This window comes from Pygoscelis adeliae, unplaced genomic scaffold (genome assembly GCF_000699105.1).
Source record: "Pygoscelis adeliae isolate BGI_AS28 unplaced genomic scaffold, ASM69910v1 Scaffold181, whole genome shotgun sequence".
In the NCBI taxonomy this organism is placed as follows: Eukaryota; Metazoa; Chordata; class Aves; order Sphenisciformes; family Spheniscidae; genus Pygoscelis; species Pygoscelis adeliae.
Genome location: NW_008824360.1, coordinates 3,260,042 through 3,278,892, shown reverse-complemented (window position 1 = coordinate 3,278,892; position 18,851 = coordinate 3,260,042). Strand labels below are relative to the sequence as shown.

The window sequence follows — 18,851 nt, the reverse complement described above, 5'->3', positions numbered from 1 at the left end:
TTTCACTTCAAAGAGAACTGAGCGAGTTCAGCATTTTCAAAACAGGCTAAATATGTAAATATGTAATGTAATAGGCTAAAGTGTAAACAAATGTTTTGATGAGAACTGTTCTTACCGTATGAAAACTAGCTTGACCTTTGATGGGGCAGTCTTAATGATTGCAGAAGCATTCTGGTGACTTCTTCCATACAATATCTGATTGTTTATCTGTTAAAAGAAAATGAAGATTTTCATCTAAGTGAAGTAGTATGCATTGCTTTAATCTATACCACCAAGACTTCCAAATTTACTGTGGGATAAAGAGATAAGACTCGAAGAAAATGTGGTCCGCAAAATATAAATCATGTAACTTTTAAGGTTCTTACAAACAGGAATACCAGCGTTGCACTGATAGATATACCTGTCTGTACAGTGTTGTAGAGACAGAAATACCAGAGCTGAGGCACTAAGAGCCTCCTTCAGGCACAGCTGTGCTGCAGAAAGACATCATATGATAAGCACATAGGAGGAGATGGGCACTGCTCAGCTTGGCCTTGGACTGCCCAAGGCTGTTGCCCTTTCCCTCAGCCAACTACTGGAGAGGATGGGGGATAGCCTGCAACTCAGCAGCAACACTTTAACCGTTTCTCATCAGCTTTCTTATCATTCCTTTTGAAAGGATAAATCCTAATTTGATTTTAAGAACATCCTCTTTCTCATACTGATTCCATAATGGACCACAGAATTGCAGCCTTAGAACAGATTTTAAAATATTACATTTTCAATATCTTAGACTCCAATTTGTCAAAGAAAAAATACTATATTAATAGCAAAGCATTCCAAGTTTTATTCTAGACCAATATAAAACAGGAACCAATGCAGAGCTAATTTAGTCTTATTAGTAAGCCACAAATGAGAGGAATCTTTTACTCTTTTTCACAGATCCGTAGAATGGATTTTAAGTATAGTTCCCAGATTTTTGGAAAACAACTTCATCTGAGAAGAGTCATATAGATATGACAATAGCACAGATTTTGAGACAGACATTCCTATACCTTACCTACAGGCAAACTGGCAGTTTAGGAAAACTTGCTGTTAAGATTGTGCTGACTCCTCAGTTCTGCTGAAGGAAACAGAACTGATAGCCATGGAGACAAAGGACAATTTAAGGACATGCCACATCACTTTTCCTGTGATGGATCAAACACCTAAGCACAGCAACAGACACCAAGTACTACTTTGGACACTTTTGCTGCATGCAAGCAAATGCTGCAGTTTTCAGAGGGGAATAGCTTGGCTTTAATACGGTATGTGCTTCAGGACTTTCCTTTCTGTAGGAACTAGAAGTCTTTTCCCAGTTTGAGGAAAATAAGATGCTTACTGTCTCCCAGTGCCATGCTCAGCAAGTGGGACTTCAACAAGGACAACAGCATTTCTGAGATGAATATAGTACTTACTTCCAAGCCACTCAAAAGCATACTCAGTATCATACCACAAAAATAACCTGCAGCATAAAAATGGAATATTTAAAGCATTTCATTCATTTCAAAGGCAAGGCTTGTGTTTAACACCTTCCTCCACCTCAGCCTGCCTGCAATGCCCTGAGTTTCTTGGGCTTCAGCTCCCCTTCGTTAATGCCTCCTACCTCAGAGGTATCCTAAGAGGATGCTTGCCTTTCAGCTCAAGCATTGTACAAACTACAGTCATGAAGATCATAGGCAGAACATAAGGTAGATATGAATAACACAAAAAAATTAAAGAAAGTAAAAGCTGAGCTAAGTATGATGGGGAAAAAAAAGACTATGTCAAGGAGATTAACAAAACCTTTGAGCAGTCTTTTAGTTGTACCCTGATGATTTTCACATTTAAAACTAAGCTGAAGCGAACACTTAGCAAGGTGGTGAAGGAAAGCATCCTCCCCTGACAGCAGGGAGCAGGACTACCAGAGCTGTCTTCCTTCAACTTTGACAATTCAGACTGGAATAAGCACCAAGATAACAACGTTCTGTGGAAGAAAATTATTTACCTACACCTGAATACCTGTGAACATGAACATGGAAACTAATTCAAAAGCTACATTTAACATCTTTTATTTTGTCCAAAAAAGAAGGCAAAACTTTAAAGATGAAGAAAAAAGAAATTGAAATTAATAGTATTTGAAGTCATGATGTTAGTTCAGGTTCACGGTTCAGCTCGTCCTGTGTCTTGCTGTCTAAGCAAGTATCAGAGGCTTCCAAGCATGCAGAATAATCTGCTGTTTAACTCTGTCAAAATTCCCACTCCAAGCATCTTGATTAGATTAATGCACCTCTCTGGAGCTGGAGCATTCATACACCCTTCCAAAGTGAGCAGCCAGCTTCATTTCAATACTGCAATTTTTTCCTCCCACTCTTCATTTACAACAAAATATTTACATTCACATTTGATATACCAATGCTGTTTAAAACAATAATGATAATGGATAACTCAAAAAGTTGCAGTCAATGGCTCGATGTCCAAGTGGAGACCAGTGACAAGTGGCACTCCTCAGGAGTTGGTATTGGGACTGGTGCTGTTTAACATCTTTGTTGGCGACATGGACAGTGGGATTGAGTGCACCCTCAGCAAGTTTGCCGAGAACACCAAGCTGTGTAGTGCGGTCAACATGCTGGAGGGAAGGGATGCCATCCAGAGGGACCTTGACAGGCTTGAGAATTGGGCCCATGTGAACCTCATGAAGTTCAACAAGGCCAAGCGCAAGGTCCCACACATGGGTCGGGGCAATCCCAAGCACAAATACAAACTGGGCGGAGAATGGATTGAGAGCAGCCCTGAAGAGAAGGACTTGGGAATGTTGGTTGATGAGAAGCTCAACATGACCTGGCAATGTCTGCGTGCAGCCCAGAAAGCCAACCGTATCGTGGGCTGCATCAAAAGAAGCGTGACCAGCAGGTCAAGGGAGGTCATTAGCAGGTCGAGGGAGGTGATTCTGACCCTCTACTCTGCTCTGGTGAGACCCCACCTGGAGTACTGCATTCAGCTCTGGGGCCCCCATAAGAAGGACATGGACCTGTTGGAACGAGTCCAGAGGAGGGCCACAAAGATGATCAGAGGGCTGGAGCACCTCTCCTATGAAGACAGGCTGAGAGAGTTGGGGTTGTTTAGCTTAGAGAAGAGAGGGCTCCGGGGAGACCTTATAGCAGCCTTCCAGTACCTGAAGGGGCCTACAAGAAAGTGGAGAGGGACTTTTTACAAGAGCATGTAGTGGTAGGACAAGGGGTAATGGCTTTAAACTGAAAAAGGGTGAATTTAGATTAGATATAAGGAAGAAATTCTTCACTACGAGGGTGGTGAGGCACTGGAACAGGTTGCCTAGAGAAGTTGTGGATGCCCCATCCCTGGAAGTGTTCAAGGCCAGGTTGGATGGGGCTTTGAGCAACCTGGTCTAGTGGAAGGTGTCCCTGCCTATGGCAGGGGGGTTGGAACTAGATGGTCTTTAAGGTCCCTTCCAACCCAAACCATTCTCTGATTCTATGATTCAAACAAGAAATAACTGGTCAAGTCTTACAGTCTTGTGTCATACAGCCTATTTGGTCATACTGGCAACTTCACAATATTCCCATCTTATTTTCAATGGGTCAAAACAACATGCAAGTTCATCAGTCAAATAAGGACAATGCAAGGACAAGAATAAAACCCCTAACACTTGATTATTCATGAAGATTGAAGTGCAAACCATTTACCTACCAAGTTGCTTACCATACAAAGAGAGAACCAAGAAAGGTCTATGAGAGTCTGAGCTGGCATGAAACAATCACCACTGAGGAAACAGCATCACGTCAACATTCGTAAGGGTTTAATATGGTGCTGTCTGCAACTGCCATGGTTGCCAAGATAGGGCGAGAAGCAACATCGTAGGCCATGCTTTGTTAATCAAAGATAAATTTAAAAATCTGGTGGCAAAAATGAATGCTCAGTTGCATTCTGGCTTCAAAGCTGGACTTGAAACTTTCAGCAAGTTTGTTGACTTAATTTCTCCAAGTTCAAAAATAAATTATTCACTGGGAATACTGTATGCTTTACAAATTGTTTGGATTTAGTTAAATTACCATCAGTTTTTCTGAACAGCAGACTTCTTAGATTAAAATTTATAGTCTTTACTCTGGCTAAATTAATCCTATTCACTAGATGTATCAAATAGTCCAAAATTTAATTAGCTGTGAGCTGGGTCTGTTAAGTTATAATTATTTAATTACAACAGAATGAAAGGATAATCAAAGTAATATATCTCCACAAGGTTTTGGACTGTCCCACATAGTTATTACAGCCAGTATTAATTTTTTTTTTTTTTTTTTAAAAAGTCACTTTCTTTTGCAAAGTAAATTAATGTTCCGTTAGCTTCATATTCCACAGTGATGAGCAAAGCACAAAAGCCTACTTGTGTTATTTAACACAAAAAAGAGAACATCTAGGATTTCATAAGCAACACCATTTTAAATCTTTCAAATTAAATAAAGTAACACATCAGATTAAGCAAATAGTACTCTGGGAGTCAAAACCTATAAATCTGTGCTTTACTTTTTTCATTAGCGATTCAAAAAGAAAAACAAGCTTTAATAAAAAAAAATACACTGATCTAAATCAACCCCAACTTTTCTTTAAATGTCTCTTTACATAACTTCTTGGAAAGACAGCAGAGAACAGAGAAAGATAAAAACATGCTACAGGTATGAGGTCAGGTCAGCACACGTAAGTTCAATCTTTAATATAACCCTACACTGCTTTATGGCAGATTTTATCACATATCCCAAATGTACTGTTGCCTTCACTTACAAAAGTTTTGTTTTACAGTTTCATACGCTAAAGTAGCAGAAAGTACAAACTCACTGAAATCTGAACTCTTAAATTCAGAGAAAAAAATTTAAAGGATTGCTTGCTTCTCAAACTTTAATTTGCAGAAGAGAAACATTAGATATGGACTTTTTTTTAAAAAAAGGAGCACTGTTTTTACTATGTGGCAGTAATGGAAATCCATAAAATTAGTATCATCTGATTTTTGTGAAAATCAAGTTAAATGATACCCCAAAGCTAGTAAAAGAACTCGCATAGCTTTCTATAATAATTATTTCTTTGTACCAATGCATTAGGTTCCTTCTAACCACAGGAATTGTAGCATTTTGAGATACAACCAGACTCTCTGAAACAATGGGAAAAGTTTCAAAACCTTTTTGATCAGTCAAATTATATAGATTGAAACCCCATAAAATACACCAACCCCCCAAATAATAAAGCATGAGGAAAACACTGGAAAGAAAAAATAATTAATTAGAATATTAATTCTTCTTTCCTCACCAAATTTTTTGCCCAGCACATGTTCAAACACGTGCATCATCTAAAGTGATCAACAGAGCACAAACTCCATAAAGACAGAAAATCTCCTGCCCTGCGTTGCAGTTCAGCTTTGCCGTTGGCTCGGCAGGCAGGTGACCCCTGCGGTTCCCCACCTAGAGAGTGTGGAAAGAGAGACAGGATGACAGAAAACCACAGATTGCCTGTGCCTTCATGCACAACCAGCCTTCCGATTACAGCTTTACCTTATTTGCAGCTTTAAAAATCACCACCCAACACTAACCTTAATTGGTAACCTGTATATAAAGCATGTGAAAAAAGTATTTGTATCCTCCAAAAGGCCACTATCCCTCAACATTACCTTCAGTAAATGAATCTGAGAAGAACAGAAGCTATGACTATTGTGTTTAAACAGGAATAAAAAAAAATCACCACTGGCGTTAATCATTCAAGATGACTGTTCTCATGTGAAAACCTCACTGTCTTTCTACATTCAAGTTGCTGTCCCTCTTGAGGGATAGTGCTTGCCTAATCCAAAGTAACTGTCTTGACACAGGAAAAACATAACAATCCCACAACAAATAAAGTGAGAATAAAACACCAATCCCCCACATTATAAAACAGAAGTGGCATTGTGAATTTGGCTGGGTAGTTCACTTACTTGGGCAAAATACTGATGTATCTATTATATTATTACAGTATAAATTATATTTATCTAAGAATCTTAAAACAGAAATAAAAATACAGCAATAAAAATACATTTAGCACAAAAGCCCTCTGGCTTTGAGCTATGACACAAATGGCATTAAAAAAGAAGAAATAATTGCCTCTCATGCAACAGTCCAGAATGGACAACAGGCAAACTTGTACAGCTATTTTTGACTATGAAGACTAGCTTTCACTCTTTCAAGAAGTGCTGTGGCCTCCTAGAGCAAAACATCCAAACGAGCAGTTTCCTTCCACCTCCTGCCCCATTTTCAGTAAGATAAGTAGGGACAGGAATATGGCAGAGAATCCCAACATCAGTAATTTAGCATAACAGGGCTCTGAACAGCTTGGTTTATTAATAGAATGCAGTTGACTCTCTTATGGAGAGATGATAATAATAATAACAACAGGGTGGATTATTCAGCATGAATAAAACCTACCAACAGGACAGACCCATGCAGCGTTCATGAGCAGCAGGGCTTAACAGCACAGGTACAGCACCACATGAACGCACTGCGGGCCATGCTGGGCACAATCAGCCACAGGACTAAGCCCAAACTAATAAGATATGAAGCAGCGCAGACACCTGCATTAAAACAGCAAGACTGCAAGGCAGGAGCACCACAGATGGTTTCTTTGCTTGGAAAAAGAACGGAAAAGCAGAAATTGTGTCATGTTAAAAATACATTCTTTTGCGCAGGGACCAAATTCTGACCCAAGTAATCTTCCTCCATGTATGAAAGTAGGATGAAAGGACCCTCTCCCTCAAAAAGCTGTTTTCTCCAGCAACATACCCATCCAAAATACATCACAGAAGATGTATTAAAAAAATAATGATTACAGACAATTTTTTAATGTGACCTGCATTTTACTCAATGTATAGGCTGGATTGACTTTGGAAGCGAGCCAGGATCATGCCCCCAAAAGACTACTGTTGTTTGCAGAAGCTAAGAGTGAGATTAATTCAGTGACAAGAGACTTTATGAATAAGGAGCTGAGGCAGTCTGGCAGCATCCCACATCCTTCAATTGAATCCAATCAAACTCCAGTTCAAAAGAAAAATGAAAGCTTAATGTCTGTCTGTCTGTCTGTCTGTCTGTCTATCTATCTATCCCTCCATCTCATTAACCTTACCTCCATCAACAGCTACGGGGAATAATCTGCACACACTGAAGTAGCATTCTCTGTTTTAATGGAGCAACACTAACCAACAGGATTCACTGGAGCATTCCAGGACAGTGCAGAAATGCTAAAGGCTTCCTAAGATGTGAATCCCTTCTCTTGCCGATATGCTCTAGTATTCAAACCTGATATGTAATGAAGGATGCAGATGCAAATATACTTAAAACATACAGCTAGATGAGGGTTGAGGGTGGTATGTTTATTTGCTGAGGAACAGATGAGAATACCAGGGAAAATGGCCTCAAATGCTTATGAATGAAGTGGTTGCAAAGTCAAGTAGCTTTTTTTCTATGGAATAACTAAATACTTGAGCAGTGGGCAATGGCCAGCAGCTCAGTCTGCAGACAGAGCAATTAAATACCTACACGCAGTGAAGCGCTACCCAAAGGAAGAGAAGTTAAGTTGCTTCATCAGTAAAGACTGTCCATTCAGGTCTCTGAACGAGGCAAGGAAACCATGGGAGACACAAACGCTTCTGCGACCAACAACCATACTCACAGCCTTTAATTTTATGTCTTTAACCGGAGAAAACCAAACAATCTGGATTCTGTCATTTCCTAACTTCTGAACACTTGAGTTTGCCGTTAGTGCTCTTTTAATGTATTTTGTTGTAAAAGACACCGCAAGTGAAGCTAGTTGACCACCTTGACCTCTGCATCACTGGCACAGAAGTAGCATGAAATCATACTGGAGATATTCAAAAGCTGTCTGGACACAGTCCTGGGCAACTGGCTTGAGGTGGCCCTGCTTGAGCAAGGGGATTGGACTCGATGACCTCTGGAGGTCCCTTCCAGGCCCAACCATTCTGTGATATTCCTACCTCAGTGACCTGTATAGTTGTCGGGTATGAGGGTTCCTAATGGTTACTGAAATAACCTAGTTATTGAACCTAATGGTTATTGAAAAAAAACCTGCCAGTGTAAATTCCCATTAGCTCCATTTCAACGCTATTCACATAACACTGAAATGCTTTTAAAAGACAAAAAATCAGAGCTGTGAATAATTGACCACTGGTGTGAACATGAGATGTCTGTACATGACTAATGCACAACCCATTCCTTTGCAATACAGGATGTTTTGACACTGGATACATAGTCACTGGGGACCAGAATGAGATCACCACATCCTTTCACACAAGTAATCACACTTCTGCCCACTAGTGACACACCTTTAATTTGATTGCAAAGGTAAACAAGAGAGGTAGTTACTAAAGTGTCTTTGAACTTCAGTTTATTTGAAGTTTGGCATTTTTGAGATGGTGAACATCATTTTCCTTCCACTGAAGGAAAAAATCATTTTATCTCCAACTTGACAGGGAGAGGAATTAGGGCAACACCACCATTTTGGAAAATGCTACTTATAACATAGCTTATCCATGTAAATCCCGAGCCTTGAGATATATGTCATTAATCACAGATGGTGCATCTTTCAAGTACTGCTAGCAATACTTAACATTAGATCAAACAAACACTGCAAGGAATAACTCATGAGATGTAAGAAAATTTCAGTGGATCCTTCTTTGTGGAAAAGTATTGATACAAAAAGCTCTACCTTTCCTCTACCACGAACTACCTGGTCTATGATATGCACAGAGGAAAACAGTATCATGAGTCCTTTCAACTGGTATACACCCAATATTTGACAATTTTAATTTTTTTTACCATTAGAACTTGGTGCCAGGGACAGAAAGAACATAAATTTGAAGGAGAAAGTCATTTTCCTACCCTACTCCAGTATGGTATAGACCTTCATACCATTTATCACACTTAAAAAGAAAATAATAAACTTCAGATGGTGGTGTTATTATTGTAGCAAAACAAGTCTTTCTTGTACTATGCGTATTGAAAACCCATAATTACAGAACTGTTAGACAATGACAAATGTTTAGACAATTCTGAGTACTCCCAAGGTATCCACAGGCAAATTGCTCTTTCTCAAGTCAAGAAACGTGAGAAAACAGGTGGTTCTCTGATGGCACAGAGAGTTGCTAAAAGATCAAAAAGTCACCACCCATAGAGAGCAGTAGGTCAGCATATACCTGCTCTTCAGTGAAAGCTTCTCTCTAAAGGAAAGATCCCTAGGGATGGCTGAATTTTTTTAAACCACTGAAGCAATCATGATGTGGGGAACCACTGCAGGTAATGCAGTGAAGTGTCATTTTGCAACAGCCAAAAATCAGATGAAGTGTAGGAAATCTGTGTTTTCAATCTGAAGGTGAAGCGAGGAGATAGGAGAAAAAGTGAAGACAAAGTACTCTACTTGCTAACGAGCTCTCTTGCCTCGTGGGTGAACTTGTGCCAGACACGACTAAAGAATCTAAGTATTTTAAGTTACAACAGATCAAAACAGATTACAGCATGAAATTTTATTTTCAGGATAGGGGATATCCCTGTCATCTGTAAAAACACATATGGTAACTTTGAGGGGGTTTTATTTTTTTTTAATGTCAGGTGTGAATTTCCCTGTGAAACCACATATGCACTACAAGGATAGATTTACAATCCCCTTCCGGCCTTTCAACAGTCCGTCCCTAAGCATAGCTTGTGAACATGCTGAGAGCACAGACTTCACGGACAAGACATTAGTTTTCACAGGCCAATGATTTTTGTTTCACTGAAAACACATTTACCTGCCAAAGGCCAAGTTCTCAGTTGGCATAAATCAGTGCAGCTCCTTGCCTCAGCCACCTAATTCCATTTGCATGCTTTATTTAAGGTTCAAATGATAGCTTTGCATATGCCTCTCCTTCTCTCCATATGAACCCTTAGTAGTTAAAGGAAACACTTACCTCTAGAAGTTCATCGCCAATATGCATCCTTCCATCTCGTCCCGCAGGTCCATCTGGATTGATACCAACTACAAAGATGCTCATACGAGAGCGGTCCTTGTTGCCAGCAAGACTCAGTCCAAGCCCATTTTTGTCTTTCTCAAGCTCAATAATGTGCAACTCTCCCAGCAGATCTGCATATCTTTGCCTGATTTTTTCTAGAAAGATCAAGAAACATAAAATGAGTTATAACATAAAATAACTTACATGCAGATGTTCAAGAACATATATAAACATGCTAGAAGCTGATGGCTTCTCAGCATTTACTCTTTGTTAACAGAGGTCTTTCCAGCACAGACTCTAAAATACCATTTGTGGTGCCTGTATTACTCACACAGCAAAATGCAGCATCAGCTGCAAATACTATTCACATTAAAACTGCACTATTTTAATTATTTGTACAACAGGCTAGTTCTAAACAAAAAATTTCTTGAAAGGAGGGTAAACAAGGGAATTCCAGAAGCACCTCAATCTTACCTTACAAAAACTATCAATTTCAGGAAACTCTCATAAAGTTAGAGCTGCTTAATTAACCATTGTGGGAAACTGAAATGCTTACGTTACAAACATACTGCAAACTTACATCTCAAAGTAGAATCTTTTACTTTTGCTTCTTTCTGGTTACTCAGGAATATGCTTACCATGCTCTGCTTAACATTATGTGCTACTGTGCAGATGATTAGTCAAAGCAGATGCCAGTGATAATGTATATGAATGATTACATTTTTAAATGCAGCCTCACTTGGTATTAAGGTAGTTATTTGTCTTTCATCTACATTTCAACCATTTCTGTGACAGAGCGCAATATACTTAAGAAGTTACTTGGAGCACATTGCGTGTCTGTGGATGGTGACAGTTTAATCTGAATGTCTTTTCACCACTGGCATACAAACACCTATAACTATGGCTTGCGAGGGTCAATCACAGCAAGGGTAATTTTTTTTTCTGTCTGATTGTCCTTTGTAGATTTTAAAGCCAGCTCCATACCACCACCCACATCCAATGCTTCAGCTGGGCCACACATTGAAAAAAGCAAGTCGAAGTATTTTGCTGTGGCTGGATGTCACCTTTAGTGCAGAGCCCAAGATGAAAGAAACTGCTGCATTATACATTAAGAAGAGAAATAACAGATATTATATGTTCAACCATATCCCTGAGTCAGCAGCAGTAGCTAGATCAATATTAGCTATTACCACTCTACCAGGGAAGCATATTTCAAGAGTATGATTTAACCCATGTAGTGAATGTTCCCAAGCCAACAAGGAATCATAGAATCATTAAGGTTGGAAAAGAACTCGGTGATCTTACACCGAGTCCAACCGTCAACCCAACACCACCATGCCCACTAAACCATGTCCCTAAGCGCCTCATCTACCCGTCTTTTAAATACTTCCAGGGATGGGGACTCAACCACTTCCCTGGGCAGCCTCTTCCAATGTTTAACCACTCTTTCAGGAAAGACATTTTTCCTCACGTCCAATCTAAACCTCCCCTGGCGCAACTTGAGGCCATTTCCTCTCGTCCTTTCGCCAGTTACTTGGGAGAAGAGACCAACACCCACCTCGCTACAGCCTCCTTTCAGGTAGTTGTAGAGGGCGATGAGGTCTCCCCTCAGCCTCCTTTTCTCCAGGCTAAACAACCCCAGTTCCCTCAGCCGCTCCTCATAAGACTTGTTCTCCAGACCCCTCACCAGCCTCATTGCCCTTCTCTGGACACGCTCCAGCACCTCGACGTCCTTCTCGTAGTGAGGGGCCCAAAACCGAACACAGTATTTGAGGTGCAGCCTCACCCGTGCCGAGTACAGGGGCACAATCACTTCCCTGCTCCTGCTGGCCACACTATTTCTGATACAGGCCAGGATGCCATTGGCCTTCTTGGCCACCTGGGCACACTGCCGGCTCATGTTCAGCCGGCTGTCGACCAGCACCCCCAGGTCCTTTTCTGCTGGGTAGCTTTCCAGCCACTCTTCCCCAAGCCTGTAGCGCTGCATGGGGTTGTTGTGGCCCAAGTGCAGGACCCGGCACTTGGCCTTGTTGAATCTCATACAGTTGGCCTCAGCCCATTGATCCAGCCTGTCCAGGTCCCTCTGCAGAGCTTAACAGGGGAAAGGGGGAAGAGGGGAAAGAGCTGGGGAAGGTGAGAGGGAAGCAACTAAAAGTGAAAAGTGAATAAAAACCGTTGAGAAGAAAGATGATGAAGTAGAGGTGTTCCTTCCACAGCCCCTGTGCAGGCTGCCAGGGCGATTTAGCCAAACTTGGGTCCACACCAGCGGCTCTCCTTGCTGAGGGTCCTTCCTGAGCAATTGTTCCAGCTGCAGCAGTCCCTCATGCTTCAGCAGAGACCACTGGGACAGGGGGAGCAGTCTCCCATCTCCAGTCCCCAATGCACCCAAGAGCATTACTCAGAGCAACATGGACAAGAACCAGCCCTCCCGTTGCTGTATTTACAGGCTGGCATTCTCCTGCCATGCTCAAAATCCCCGACGGCCTGGAGCCTGAGCCTAAAATTCTGGGGTCATATATTAAGGGTGAGATGTTATCCCTGGAAAGCTGTAAAGCCCTACAGAGGTCTGCACAAAATCAGAATATCATAAAAAAATTAGAAACCTCACTTTTTACTATCAATTATATGCCAAAAATTCATATAACTTGCATTAAATGGTAATCCATGTAGCTGTGCAGTTCTTTAATATATTTCTTAACTAATGGGGTCAAAATGTAATTAGAGATGTGATTTGCTACTTGAATTTGGAAAGTGGGTTTTTTCTGCTTAGTATGTAGGATATCTCCTCCAAAAAAAAAAGCAAGCAAGGAAAGGTCTTGAAAACGGTGCTTCTGAAAATACAGCAGGTGCAAGCACACACGCAGCCACATGCGTTTTGTTCACACCGCTGAGGTTTAACATTCTTTTCCAATTAAGCGAAGTCCAGATCTGAAGACCACTAAGACATTTTCTGCCCACCACAATTAGACAAACAACTCATTACAGCGCAGCAAGTAGCTGCAGCGTATTCCAGCTGTAAGAATATTAAGAACAGGTCATCAACAGAAAAGGGATTTCTCAGTGATTGCACTTTTGTGGATAAAGCAAAGAATCAGTGCTCTGGAGGGATGCTGTTGACTGATCATTGCTTTGCCACAGTTCCTTCCATTGCTCGTTTTACATGGACAATACATCTCACTTTCATTTGCTAGGAGCAAAGCACACGTCTAAAGCATGTTTTCAGCAACACAAACTCGGATGCACAGAAAAGAGGTGAAGAAGCAAGGAGAACACACATGCTTAAACGTCATACAGATGAAGCTTAAACGTCATACATACAGTGTATGAAACGTCATACACTCCAGAGACTGCTTCAAAACTCATTCGTTGTTTGTCAGTAAAACTCCTTGAAATTCGCCAACATGAGCCTGATGCAGAAGCAGCTCTGTGACACTGCACATGTACACATCACTCCGGCCTCTATCTGCAGGCAAGTGCAGTCTGAGACTACCAGTATCAGTGAGTCTGTAAACTCTGCAGTGTTTCCTCCTGCTGGAGCAGCCCAAAATGAGTTTTCTCACATGGGAAGAATGTTAGCTGTTTGGAAGTATGCGTATATTCCTGTTCCAGGCTGGGTTGAAACTACAAGTAAGTTTTAGTCCTCCAAAAATTAGTAGTTAGGGCAATTGCCTGGGATGAGACAGAGCCCCACTAAAGTTTCTGGTCTGCCTGCATTGGGACAGGACTGGAAACCCGGTGAGCCAATTCCCAACTCAGCCCTCCAGCTGCGCCAGTAATCCCCCACTGTGGGAACAAATCTTTGGGTAAAGAAAAATTTATCTGGGCAAAAAACAGAGACCAACTCCAGGGGTCATCAAGGTGCTTTATTTGTTAAGAGTTATTTGTTGGTTTTTTTTTTTTTTTTTTAAGTGTTTTCCCTGCTGCATGTTTTGTTTGAAAAAATCCATATTTAAAACAGAAGAAAACCTCTGTGTGGACTAAGCCCTTCCTTAAATTATCACATTCATTTATGAAGCAACTATTTGAAATGGCTGAGGTGACTGGAGTGGTAAAATAGTGGGAGACTCCAGAGGAAACAACCAAGATGCTACGTGCCGAGCACCGCTTCCAACCCAGCAGGAGGGCACCGCTATCAAGTGCTCCTGGAGAAGACGCAAGCATGTGCGTACATGTTCATGCACATAGGGACAAGCAGAGACACCCCTGCTTTTAGAATCAAGCCTCCCTTAGCAGGGCATGCTGTCTCCTCCCTGAACAACAGAAGGTTCTGGCTCTCGCAAGCCCCACCTCCTGCAATTAAACACTTCCAAGGGCTGTCCTCACCAGCCAGCCTTGCAGTGTAAATGATAACGCGCTATTCCCAGCGGTGTCCTTGCGTTACTCATCCAATCTGCATACAAATATCCTTTGGGCATCCAGCTGACTTCCTATAACATTGTAATTGTATTCTCAGTTTGCCTCTTAATAAGAATCTCGTAAGATTATTTTAAACAAGTATTTACTGCTTAAACAAACGTGCATCTAAGGCATCTTCTTTTTAATGCCTTTTTCAGCTGTTTTTTCTCCCCTCCAGCTGGTATCACTTTTCAGTTCTCTGCCTAGCATTGGGGAGCCAGTTAGCATCTGCTTTTGCAAAGAATTCCATTATCTGCCTTCATTACCAGATACTTTACACAAGGCAATTGTAATTCTGTTGTTGCTGCATTACACATGGGACACGGCATTTCTTGTTTTGGCACTACATGGAGTTGTTTCCACATTCGGTGGCAATACGCCTATCACAACTTCTGCAAACATATCTCACCAATGATATTTAACTAGCTGAGGTTGCATCCAGTTTCTTCTAAAAATACTATACAGATGTAACGTGAACTAAAAGCACAAGTATATGCTTTAGTGATCACTCCTGCAATAATATTTCCCAGTTATATTAGCAGACAATTACATTTCAAAGAGAAACCCTGGAAATGGAAGACAACTGCTTTCAAACAATATACTATTATGCTGCTGCATATGTTTCCCTGCTTCAGCCGCTATTCCTATTATATTAAACAGAGAGATAAAAGAAATAAATGGGGACAATATGGTCAGGATATTGGAGTTTGCATGATCTAGTATTGCAACAAATACACAATTTATCTGCATGGAAAAAACAGACACCATTTTTCAGGAAGGCAAAAAGCTCTTTAAATTACAAAGATACATAAAGCACTTGCAAAGGGCTGAGGAGCCTGTTTTCCAAACCTGCTGAAATCTCCAGTTAAATGAGCTGAAAGGGAAGAGGTGTTTCTTTTGAAAATGGTGTCTCTGCGTGATGCAAATTAGAGTCCATCTAGAAAGGTAAAAAAAGGAAAGAAAAAGCTCTGGATGACTCAGCTAGGTGATTGGTTTTAGTACCAAATGCTCAATATTAAAACTGTCAAGGCAAAATACAGAGAAAAGAAAGGGGGGAAAACACTACAAAAAGAGATGACAGATGATATTTGTATATAGAAGGTGATACTGAGGATTTCACATCCCTCTTGCGTTACCTCAGATAACTATTAGCAACATATGCTGGCTTTTGGAGACTTTACAATGGTCTCATTTATCAGCCTGTGTTCATTTTTGTGGTTTTAGCTACCATTTTTATCACATAGCACGTAACATGGTTACAGTCTTAGCCTTTTCTGAGATGACTCTTCTCAGACAGCAGTGCTGCAGCATCACAACCACTGTTTTTCATTTAATAATGATAGATATCAGAATGCAGCCAGCATCCACTACACAGAGCCAACCTTGCATATCAAACAACTAATTCCCTTCTTGATTTCACTATAAACATTAAAAAAAAAACCCCAACGTAGGAAGTCCCTTGAAAGCTAACCCTAGAGCTGTGAGGGCAGCATGTCTAATTTACTGATTACAATTTACAAGAACCTAAATAAGCATATTGAAGGGACCATAATTGAACAAATGGGGTTTAGAATTCTCCCACTACTAATAATATAACAAGCTTATTGTTTTAATCTTCCCACTAGTCCTCTATTCAGCTCCAAGGAGGCAGACAGTTCTTCAAATGTTATCTCAAAAGTGATGCACTTTTCTGTTTTCATAAGCTTTAAACTGATAAATAGAGAGAAGAGAATTTCTGTAATGCTTTCTTAAATTCCATAAAATCATTCCCATTCTTCTCTCAGTGATCAGCATGTATGAGAAAAATAGGGCAGTTGTATTCAAAACTGGCAAATCTAAATGGAATAGCCAGAGATGGTGTTATGACCAGTCCCCCTCCCATTGTGGGAAGGGGGCGTTACGACCGGTCCCCCTGGGTGGTGAGAGGAGAGGATTGAGTCTGCTGGGGCTCACATCTTTGTAAATGCTGTTATCTCCAAACCTGTGGGCAGGGAGCATCCCTGTGGTGGGATGGGGCTGCTATGGGTTCCCCATCTGAGCCAGAAACTCAGCATCTCCTACAATCTCCCTTGGACAGCGACACCGTCCCTCGGGTAACACTTTGCTTCATGTACACCATTTGGAAGTCATTTACCAAAACTGAAGCAATGATTTTCAGAGAAAAATAAACCCCAGCATTTCTATTATTCTTTGGCACATTTCAATTAATGCTCCCACCCCAAGCCCAAGTCTGTCATATACAAGGAAGAAAAAAACCAGAGCTCCATGGCTGTATCTCTCCCCTTCCTCCCCAAAATACTGTGAGCCAAAATATTACAACATTACTTTTAAGTACTTGAGGGAGAAAGCACGCACAAGGTGCCACACATTCCTCTAAATGAACAGTTAGGTGTAGGCTTTCATACTCTCACAAATATAGCTCATCCAAGCTCAAGTGAAAAACAAACGTGCGTTAAACTCTCCTCAGACAGTATTCTTACCCTAACTTGAAGACTGTCTCTTTTCTTCCCTTTTTGTGCGTGAAGGATTCAGGCTATCATTTAGGATCTCTGAGTTTCTTCTCTTCTAACTGCTCCCTTCAGCTCAGGCTCCCATTCTGTTTTGCTCCTCTCATGCCATGCAAACGCTTGCAGCAGCTTCTCAGCTCATACAAGAAAACCTTCCTTCTCCTCCAACGCTTTCCTTATATTCCACTTGTCCCTCACATCACCATTTCTACAGCGGAAGGTAAAAATTTCTGCTAGTGATTTTTAACTAATTCCGGAAGAAGGGTATAATGAGAATCTCCACAATCCACTTCAAGTACCATTTCATTTTGTTCCTGTGAGCAGGTGACATTTAGAAACAGTTATCATTAATTTTTTCTTCCTACAATCAAGGAATCGTCACACCCAAAGACAACAGCAGAGAGAAAAGCGACATTTAGCCCCAGCTGAAAAACAAGGTAATTGCAGCCTGTAACATCAGGAAGCATCTCCAATGCTTGCACCATCTCGTGTCAACATTTTGAACAAATGGAGTTCCTGCCAACAATTTTTTCCTTATTTCAGGCCCAAAGCTTCATTCTAAAGCTGCAGTTTCATTACACAACATAAGTTCTTTGAGGAAGGGATACTGCATGTTTTTCTTTTTTAGATGACAAGGACATGATGAGTCTATTCATACCGATGTTTACCTGAGATCTTTAACACTTTTAAAAGGAGATTTAGTGAAAGTGTGGTAAGCAGAGCATTCTGATGCTAATAATTGCTGATTATAAGGGAATCTGCCCTCCCCTGCACACAATACTTCCACCCATTTGCCTTTCAAATGAGGCATTAACCCTCATCCAAGCACTTGGGTTTCCTCAGAAGTGACCTCCTCTGGCTGCTGTGATCTCGCAATCAGTCACTCCGGTGGAGCACTGACGCTGAAGTCTGAGTGCCTCCGCACCAGTGGACCATCCCGCAGTCTTACAGGCTTTGGAGGAAAGGACTGGCAAAAGCTGCCCACGTGTTTCTTCGCTGCTGCCCCGGGACTGAAAAACTGGTTGTTTCCTCTAGATAGGAGACACGCAAAATGGGTTACCTGTTGGAGCATCATACTGCCACTAGTTGATTAAATACAGTCAAATAGCATAGACATTTTTCTTTTGATAAAATCCTCTATGAAGATACAAATAGTTATGTGCAAAAATATATCACATCACGGTTGATGTTTGGGCCCACAAAAGGCACAACTGAAGGCATTTTGAACTAATTATATCCTTAAAATGTGGGGTAGCCTCAAAAGACAGCTGCTGTAGACCCCATTTTTAAGCTGTTGAAAAGATAACTGAGAAAAATCCCATTAAAATACTATATAATATTGCAGTATATTATATTGTACCATGCAGTTTAAGTCATCTAAGGCCAAAATACTGCAGGCTTCAGAGCTTCCCAGCCCATTTGGTGTTGATGGCACCAAGCAGCCTGGAGATAAGGCTCAGTTATCACAGCCACCATCCTTTCGAGAGGAAAGCAGCCTTGCTCCTGCTCTGCTGAGCCTTGCCTAACAGTCCTCCAGGAAGCTAGGACATGTTAACAGTATAAGAACATTAGAAAATACTGATTTCCATTCTGCAAAGTCTCAAGGAAATTTGCAATAGCTCTAAATGCATGTTGCTTGCACTTCTGGCCTGCTGCACTGTGGTTATCACCTGGCATCAACGTGCTCATCAAGTTGTCAGTGTGATCTATAAGGATGCATGATGTGCACACACAAAATCAGATTCCCAGATGCTGTGACAGACGATGTTTTAATGACCCATTTTACAATGCATTTTTGGAAAAAAAAAATCTCACAATTGGGATAGAAATTTATTTTCTAAGCTACTCTTCCTGGTAGGAGCAGGTTTTCTGGTTTGCTCCTGCTCCCATTGCTCTGCTAGGATCTATAATCCATTCCCTAC

General features: G+C 41.0%; 1 protein-coding gene across 1 annotated transcript in view; it reads right to left on the bottom strand.

Annotated features, from left to right (window-relative positions):
• INADL (InaD-like (Drosophila)) overlaps positions 1 to 18,851 on the bottom strand; it is a 151,433-nt gene that overhangs the window by 51,315 nt on the left and 81,267 nt on the right. Inside the window, exons 27-28 of the mRNA XM_009319816.1 lie at positions 9,986 to 10,182; positions 116 to 207 (exon numbers count right to left, since the gene is read on the bottom strand). Coding sequence (XP_009318091.1) covers positions 116 to 207; positions 9,986 to 10,182 — 289 coding nt within the window. The remainder of the gene's footprint in view (positions 1 to 115; positions 208 to 9,985; positions 10,183 to 18,851) is intronic.